Raw genomic sequence first — 8,901 nt, 5'->3', positions numbered from 1 at the left:
CACCATCTCTACTTCATTATAGTCGTCACCCCTCGCGTCCACCTCAGCTTCGACCTCTGGTTGCATGCCCGAATCGAAAGCGTCAAGTGGAGCACTCAAGTCCACCTTGTTCTCCTCCAACAAGTCGGCATATGATGTATCCATGTTGTAGCTACAAAATTCGACGACCAAAACACTAAGGAAATGAAGTAAAGCTCATCGGAGCAAAGGGAATTTTTTTTACCTCTGCGATGTTTAATCGAACATGTTGTGGGCGCTAGTGGAGTTAACGGGATTGCGAAGCACATGGCCTGCGAAAGGGGGTGGAGGAGGCACCCACCCTCACGCCGTGGCTGCCTTCTTTCTTGCCCCCTTCAATTGCGACTTCGGTCGTCTGCCAGAGGGGGTGGAGAAGGCGGTCATCCTCGAGCCGAAGATTGCGATGGGAGGGAGCATTCCTACGGCGGGCATGGATCCATGGACGGCGTGGTTCCCTTGACACTTTTGCTTGATGTCGGTGGTGCAAGGAGTTGGAGCAGCTGCGGGGAGCATGGCTGCAGGAGGCGCGAGAGGACGAGGCGGCACTGATGGAGCCGGTAGCGCATGAAATGCTACGGCCAGTGGTTGCGGGAACTCCATACCGGCGATTAGAGGCGCGGTGAAGAGGGACGACGCGGGTCCGAAGAGATTGAGGGTGATGGTGGTGTGGAGGGGCGGAAGTTTCCCTCCCACAAAGTCGCGCATGGGATAGAGGGAGCAGCAAAACAGGGGAACAACTGAAGATTTGGCGAGTGTAGGTCGAAATATGCATGTCCCCGCAATTTTTTTTACAAGACTGACCGTTTTATGGGGTCTGGTCGAGACGATTTTTTGTCTTGGTTCTGTGAAATGGCGATTATTTTATGGGGAGGGGATTCACGGGATCTACTAGAGTTGCTTTAAGCCTTTGTATGAATAGCATGCCACCCTAAATTAATACAATCTCCATTTACCTCCTTTACCCCCGCAAGAAGAAAAGATTAGCATGCAGTAGCTCCTAGTAACACCCAAAAAGAAAAAAAAAACGATAAGTATTGAAGGCCACCTACGAGCACATGGCAACTTCGAACATTTTCAAGGGCAGTTTTTTTCTTTTCTGAGTTTTCCGAGGGCAAATTTAGTGACACGAGGCAAGTTTAGTGACGCGAGGATGATAACTTTCGTGCTTCAGTTTTTTTGAGAGAAAAATGTCGTGCTTGCCAACTAACTTTACATCCTTGCGTTGCTAAACTTGCCATATTTTTTTTCAAAGTTTATGTGTGTAGTACTTATCATTTTCGGTAAGAAAACATACTCACTTCGTCTTAAAATAAGTGTCTTAACTTTATACTAAATAAATACCTATTCGGCATTCCACCGCTCCACACTCTCGCTCCCAGAGCTGGCGGAGTTGAAGTTAAAAATTACGGAGCGAGGGAACAGGTGCTCTGCAGATCCTTGAATTCACGGAGCAGGTGGATTGCCGAACAGGCCCAGGTGTCTTATTTTGGGACAGAGGGGTACATGGAAGTCCAAGAATCGGTGAATCTTCCTGCAATAGCTGTCAAGTTTGGGCCAGTAGCTACCACATAAAAAGGACCCAGGGAAGCCCAATATGACGAGGCTTTACGTCCCAGTTAAGACCTACCGACCTACCTTCCTTATTTGGCTCCACCATAACTTTGGGCCTCTATACTGCCCGTTAGCGGTTTCGCCTCCCCGAAATGCTTCTTCCTGTGGGCAACCACGGCGGCGACGGCGACTGCGGCACCGTTCAGCTCGCCGCCGAGATCGAGGAGCTCTCCTTGGGTTCCACGGGCGGTCTAGGCGACCGTCTCAGCGCGCTCCCCGACGATATCCTCCATTCCATCCTCTTGCGCGTCCCTTCCACCCCCGCCGCCGCCCGGACCTGCGTCCTCTCACGCCGCTGGCGCGGCATCTGGGCCCAGCTCCCGGAGATCCGATTCCCCTTCCCCTCCGACCCGGCCGCCGTCGGCCCCGCGCTCGCCGCTGGCCCGGCCCTCCGCCTCCTCCACGTTGCGTGCCGCGACGACACCGGCGCGAACGCTTGGCTCCGCACCGCCGCGAGCCGCCTCATCGCAGGCGGAGAGCTTTACTTCTACAACAGGACGCCGGGGGAGGAGAAGGGGCAGGCGGAGGCGCTGTCCTGGCAGTGCCGCACCTTCGAGCTGCCCTGCTTCGAGACGGCTGCCAAGGTATGGCTCCGCCTAGGGTTCGTCGACCTGGGGCTCCCACCGACCGGCGTGTTCTTCAGGCTCACTGAGCTGCGCTTGGAACACGTGAATTTGGAGTGTGGTTTCCAGCTCGGCGACATGGTCTCGTCGCCACGGTGCCCGGCGCTGCGGGAGCTCTGCATTGCAAGGGCCCGGGGAGTGGCCAGCCTCTGCATCATCTCGCAGACACTTGAGCGTCTTGAATTGGATATTCTGCATGGACTTGAGGAGCTCACTGTTGTTGCGCCAATGCTCAGAGCGTTGAATGTGCACGCTTGCTTTGCTTGGAGGAAGCCAGTCGCTGCCATTTATGCATCGAGGCTGGAGGTTCTCTGGTGGAGTGATGCATTTGATCCGAGCTTCGTACTGTTCAGTGACGTGCATAATCTCCAGCAGCTGACCACCTTCGACATTCATGTTTATGGGCGCTTTGATTACGCACTCCTTCAGGATTATGTGATGCTCTTACAGCACTTTCCAACTGTCTCCTGCCTTGACCTCAAACTGAACTATCAACGTGTGAGTACACCTTCTCTTTAATGTGGAAATACACTACTACTGTACTTAGTAAGAAGCTACAATCTGATGCCACAAAATTACCTTTAGAGTTCAATAGATTATTTTTGTATACTTGCTTGTTATGACTTACTCAACATTGGAACAACAGGAACAACTATTATTTAAACTGCTTAGATCATATTATCATGTCAAACTTCAGAGTTGAGGCTAAAACTCAGAATATATTTCTAGAGAATTAGCATTGCAATTGTTCATTCTTATACCGTGGAAATCTTCAGTGGCAAACATAATTTCAAACAAGTTCATTGTGTTATCTGTTGGCTTGTAAAAAAAGTAGTCTTAATGAATAGACAGTTCGCTTTCGAAACTACATTGTTCAGTTTTGGGCTGTCTTCCTTTGCTTTTGCAGGATTTAAGTCAGTATGAATACTTGATGGGTATCATAACCAAGCTTCCCAACATTAAGATTTTGTCTCTGTGGTTACACACAAAAGGACATGCAATTGGGCCTTCTGTGTTCCATCTGCTGAGCAAATGTCCTGGTGTTAGAGAGCTGAAGCTGACATTACTTGATAACTTAGAGGTAAAGTTATGAGAACTTCTCTTATGTAGTACTCCCTCTGTAAAGAAATACAAGAGCGTTTAGATCTCTATACAGAGGGGGTACTTTGGTTATTGCTGGAGTGATGTTAATTGATTGAAAAGCATTTACGCCATTCTCACACTGAGGCTTGATCTGCTAACAGCATATTCTGTTGATTTAATATCGTTGGTTTTCTCTAAATTTTATGATTAGAAATACATGAACGCCATGAAACTATGAAATTGACCTGATTTCAGTCATGCAGTCAATTCCTCATGCATGTCCAGACCCCAGTTTTGATCTTGTAGCTGATTCAGTAGTCTAGGCTGTTGAAGTTCTACTTCAACCCACTTTGGTATTTTCTTTTTTCTGCCATTATATATTTTACATTTCTATATTTTCTTTAGTTTAGTCTCCAGTAAAACTATTGTGAAATGATCCTCTACCATTTAGTTCCTGTGTTATGTTTTTCTTTTTTGATGGAAGCTCCACTGCTATGTTGAGATGGAGCAGTTCAAATGGATGTCAAGTTAGGCCTCACACATTTGAAAGATACTTCGAAGACCGGATACACATGTCACAAAGATTGGTGCCTATGCGAGCCCAACTGATGGTGTCTATGCGAGCAGTGAGCACCAACAGATGCTGTTAGAGGCCTTGGCCTCAGATCAATTTCAAGCAATTTTTTAAATATGGATAACTGGCAACTGGTGGTACATATATATACTTAGGTTTGGTGCTATTGTACAAAAATATGTTTTTCTCATAGCACTATGTTTGCACCAAGGATCTATTTCTTTGATAGCTATTGCTGATGATACATCTCGACCTTTTGGTACCATTCCTCTGTTGTCTTCAGTTAGTCTTGAGCATACTGTCTGTTTATTTCAGGTGGATACACCATGCACATCGGTTTGTGCTTGTGGTCAGCAACAGAACTGGAGTACATCTTACACCTTGGATGTCCTTGACGAAGTGGAAATCCGTAACTTCAGAGGATTGAAACATGATTTTGCCTTTGTGGATATGCTGTTTGGTGTGTCCACGGCAATAAAGAAGATGACGATAACACTCCATCATCTGGCCAGTCCAAGTGAGGAGCTCTGCAGCTTGGGCAACCTGGGGACCTGTTTCGAAATAAATTATAATACGAGCAAGGTGTCGAATGCACCGCCCGACAGCCTGTTCCCAAAGACTCCGGATGACTGTTGTGAATAGTAATTGTGCGGTGAAATTGCTCCACACACGACAGACTGTGGCCGATCTATGCACGACCAAACAATCGAGCGGACATTGCACGGTTGTGGACAAGATTCCCTGGCTGGATTTTATCGTCATGCGCTGGTCGTCCAAGTTTTGTCGTCCGCCTAGCACTGCTCATTGTGCAGTTTAGTCTCGGGCCCTGATGCTCTTGATGCGGTATCTTGATGTGAATTAGTTGCATACCTTGCAAATATTTTTTCCTTTCTGAAAGAAGATCCTTGCATTCTCACCATCCCTTGTTGCAAACTATAGAGGAACTGGATATTTGTTGCCAACTTGCCGTTATATCATGTTTCATGTCAGGACACAAGCTAATATCTTGTGGCGTGAAGATATGCTTCTATAAAGCTATGTTCTCAACTGCAAATGTACAAGTTTCGTTAACCTATGTCACCAATTGGAGCATGCCATGCCGTTGAAATGTCGAATTATGTAGAACTTCAGTTCGGTCTTTTCCTTTGTCCGGTCCTCTTCCCCGTTTCACCTATCTGCATTCTTTTGTTTAAATCAAGATTTAGAACCAACTAAAATTACTCCCACAGGAGCTACAGCTACATCATATACACTCAAATTAAGAATGTTTGAAATTCAGCAAGCTGCAAAAGGTATGCTGTGGAACATCACAAATACAAAATTGCTAGCGAGGAAACAGCAAAAAGTTTCTCAAATCAGTGTGCATGTGCATCAGAAAAAAACTCATCAGCTTAATTGAAACCTGCCAAATATGTCAAGTGACACGGAAAATGTTGGGTACTGCACTGAATATACTGTCAAGAAATAACTTAGCCACAAACATAAAATCATAATTGAGTAAAAATAATCTTGGCTGAATTCATAATCTGCGGGCTATCCGAAATTCTAAAAGCTGTGAACTGACAGAAACTTGCTCCAATTTGTCATAAATCAGCTTTCCCACTCATGCAGTTCACTGAAAGAGTAATCCAGTACCTGTAGGTATAACAGTAACAAGAAATAATCCTAGATGCATGAGCAAGAGCGTGGCAAAGTATCAGTTCACAATCTAGAGTGCAATCACAGAAAACAAGATAACTTGTATGTACCAGAGAATTAGGGGAGGTATATTTTTGTTTTGATGGGAAGGAAGAAAGAATTCAAATTAAAAGCATTTCATGTCCCTGCAGAGCCACAACCTAACACAAAACTATGGCTGATATACAGACAAGATAAAGGTTCTTTACAAAAATCTTCCTATTTTTGCAAGTGACATTTATACTTGTCCACCACTTTATGGCTAACAGTGTATTAAGGGTAAATTTGAATAGTGTGAAAGATGAAATTCTTGGCTGCTCCCAACGCAGTTCACACATCAGCATCATATCTCAACTACCGATTTGTCTTCTCCATTTTCTCTCTCTTTAAGATTAACTCCACAACACATAGGCACATCGTACATCAGTTCACAAGCAGCAGAGCAGAAATGTTAGTAGCCCTATTTACCGTGCATAAAGTTTGAGATGCCATAACGGCATCACCAGTAATCTCCACAAGTGCAGGACCCGTCGACAAAATGGTGGAATCTGTTTCTGTCTCTGAACACGATCTTCCTGTTAGTGATCTTGGATATCAGCTTCAGCACTGCATGGCAGTCAGAGCACGCCCGTAGGTTCTTGACAATCTTGATCGTTGCCCCAGGCTGCGTGCTTATCAGTCCAAATGCAACGGCAAGCTTCTCGCTGTGGACCGCAAGTGCCTTCTCCTTCGTGGCCTCGTCCAGGTCATGCAGAACCAGCTCTGTTTGCGGAACATGTCCATGCTCCTTCACAAGGCCATTCATCTTGTCTAACATGGCATATATTTCATTGGTGCAGGGGTGGCTCATATCCCCCGCAATGAACTCGTATACCTTGCGGTCTATCTCAATAGCACTGCACCCAGGCTCTTTCTGGATACCACTAGCCTTCATCATCGACCGCACCCGCGCCACTTCTTCCCATTTACCGACAGCTGCATAGATGTTGGAAAGGAGGATATACATCCCTGAGTTGGCTAACCCCTTGGCAACAAGGAAGTCCGCAATCCGCTGGCCTAACGCCATGTTCTTGTGAAGCCGGCATGCAGCAAGTAGTGACACCCACATGACAGCGTCAGGTGTTATTGTCATGTTCTGCACAAGATGGAATGCTTCTTCTATGAGCCCCGCACGACCCAGAAGGTCCACCATGCAACCAAAGTGCTCGATCTTGGGATCAATGCCGTACTCATGCCCCATTGACTGGAAGAACCTGCGGCCCTCCTCAACCAGCCCAGAATGATTGCACGCATTGAGCAAACCAATGAAGGTGATATCTGTCGGCCACAGGCCCTGCTCCCGCAATTGCACAAACATCTCCAGTGCCTTTCTGCTATCTCCGTGCATTGCATAACCATTGATCATGGCGTTCCACACAACAATATCTTTGTCACCAATGCTGTGGAATACGGCAACCGCGTCCTCCAAGCTTCCGCACTTGCAGTACATGTCAATGAGTGCCGTGCCCACTCTGACATTGAGTTGAACACGCCGACTGTTCTTGACATAGGAATGAAGCCACTTCCCTGACTCCACCGTACCAAGCTGTGCAACCGCAGACAGCACCAGCACAACTGTCACCTCGTCAGGCTCAACGCTCGATCTCAGCATCCGCCGGAACAATTGGAGCGCTTCATTAGGCTTCCCGTGCTGCGTGTACCCGTCAATCATCGCGTTCCAACAGATGAAGTCCTTCCTGGGCAACCCGTCGAACAGCCTGCGCGCGTCGTCCAGCGCCCCCATGTTCGCGTAGCAGGTGAGCATCGCCGTGACAGACACGACGTGCGGATCTGGCATCTCGTCGAAAAGAGCACGAGCGGCGGCGGAGTCCCCCGCCCGCGCGTACATGCTGAGCAGCGCGGTGGCGACGTAGGAGTCGCCGGAGAGGGCCAGCTTGAAAGCGTACGCGTGCAGGGCGCGCCCCAGGGCGAGTCCGCGGCAAGCGGGGAGGGATGCGGAGAGGGTGTGGGCGGTGGGCAGGAGACCCTCGGACAGCATGTCGGAGAGGAGCGCGAGCGCGGTGAGGTGGAGGCCGCGGGAGGAGTGGGCATGGATGGCGGAGGTGTAGAAGATGGCGGTGGGGTCCTGGGTGCGGCGGAGGAGGGTTAGCGAGAGGCCGAGGCGGCCGGACGCGGCGTAGGCGCGCTGCAGGCGGAAGGCGACGGCCCGGTCGCTGTCGAGGCCCGTGCGGACCACGGCCGCGTGAAGCTCGGAGGCGCGGCGGGCGGTCGAGCAGGCGGCAAGGAGCGACGCAGCGCGATCGGCGGTGAGGGCGACATGGTGGCCGCCGGAGTCCCTGGCTGGGGCGACGGAGGGGAGCACTGCGGCGGACATGTGGGAGGCCGCGACGGACTGCGGGGCGGGAGGGAGGGAGTGGCGCGTCATTCACTGGCTCAGTCTCACTGCGCAGCTTATCCTCGCAAGATGACGGGCCTAGTTTGGGGATTTTTTTTCAAAACTATGATGCATGTTATAGCAAATTCGGAAACTATAGTAAAGAATGGAGAAAAATCAAAACTAGCACCCGTCGGCCACGCGTGGGCCGAAAAGAGTGTTTTCGGCCTCCCTTTGGCCGAAATGGACTTTTCGGCCTTGCCTTGACCGAAAAGGTGCGTACTTGGGCCGAAAAGACCTTTTTGGTCAGGAGTAGGCCGAAAAGTCCTTTTTGTCAGGAGTAGGCCGAAAAGTTCCTTGGGCCCACCTTTTCACGTTAATGGTTGACCGAAATAGCATGGCTCCACTCTTCGGCTTACGTTAGGCCGAAGCGATTTTTTTTAAAATTTTGGTATATAAATACTATGCAACCATTGCCCATCTTAGACATTGAAAAAAAATATTTTCGCGCAACCCTTTTCCCTTAATATTTTCCCGCCACCCGTTTCCCGCCAACCCCTTCCCGTCATATATTCCTGCCACCCGTTTCCCGCCAACCCCTTCCTGCCATATGTTCCCGCCAACCCTTTCCTGCCATACCACAGTATACCATTAAATAAATTCTTCGTATTTTAAAAAAATCATGTTTCTCAAAATCTTTCCCCTTTTTTTAAATGTATATAAAAAATTATTTTTTTATATAAATACATTAGCCAGATGCTATCCTATTTGGCTGGTAACACATATACCGAGCGTGAGGTCAGGTTTTTGACTCTATCGCTTGCGCTTTTATCCCATTTTTTTAAATATGAAGAATTTATTTAATGGTATACTGTGGTATGGAGGGAAAGGGTTGGCGGAAAACGGGTGGCAGGAACATATGACGGGAAGGGGTTGGCGGG

General features: G+C 48.5%; 2 protein-coding genes across 2 annotated transcripts; one reads left to right on the top strand and one right to left on the bottom strand.

Annotated features, from left to right (window-relative positions):
• The first annotated feature begins 1,642 nt into the window (after window positions 1-1,642).
• LOC119354728 (F-box/FBD/LRR-repeat protein At5g22700-like) lies at window positions 1,643-4,963 on the top strand. Its single transcript, XM_037621472.1, has 3 exons — window positions 1,643-2,750; window positions 3,160-3,333; window positions 4,225-4,963. Exons 1-3 carry the CDS (start codon window positions 1,722-1,724, stop codon window positions 4,549-4,551), a joined length of 1,530 nt encoding a protein of 509 aa, XP_037477369.1. The 5' UTR covers window positions 1,643-1,721; the 3' UTR covers window positions 4,552-4,963.
• Window positions 4,964-5,748: 785 nt separating this feature from the next.
• LOC119354727 (pentatricopeptide repeat-containing protein ELI1, chloroplastic-like) lies at window positions 5,749-7,991 on the bottom strand. The gene has a single exon (XM_037621471.1). The coding sequence runs from the start codon at window positions 7,958-7,960 to the stop codon at window positions 6,086-6,088; it is 1,875 nt and encodes a 624-aa protein (XP_037477368.1). The 5' UTR covers window positions 7,961-7,991; the 3' UTR covers window positions 5,749-6,085.
• Window positions 7,992-8,901: the final 910 nt, after the last annotated feature.

This window comes from Triticum dicoccoides, chromosome 2A (genome assembly GCF_002162155.2).
Source record: "Triticum dicoccoides isolate Atlit2015 ecotype Zavitan chromosome 2A, WEW_v2.0, whole genome shotgun sequence".
NCBI classification, from domain to species: Eukaryota; Viridiplantae; Streptophyta; class Magnoliopsida; order Poales; family Poaceae; genus Triticum; species Triticum dicoccoides.
This window is presented reverse-complemented; position numbering and strand designations above follow the sequence as displayed.

What these genes read in the sequence shown, in the direction of transcription:
- LOC119354728 (XM_037621472.1), top strand. Translation starts at nt 1,722, where the DNA reads ATGCTTCTTCCTGTGGGCAACCACGGCGGCGACGGCGACTGCGGCACC. An exon ending in TCAAACTGAACTATCAACGT is followed by an intron (nt 2,751 to 3,159) that starts GTGAGTACACCT and finishes TTGCTTTTGCAG; the next exon opens with GATTTAAGTCAGTATGAATA. An exon ending in CATTACTTGATAACTTAGAG is followed by an intron (nt 3,334 to 4,224) that starts GTAAAGTTATGA and finishes TGTTTATTTCAG; the next exon opens with GTGGATACACCATGCACATC.
- LOC119354727 (XM_037621471.1), bottom strand. Translation starts at nt 7,960, where the DNA reads ATGTCCGCCGCAGTGCTCCCCTCCGTCGCCCCAGCCAGGGACTCCGGC.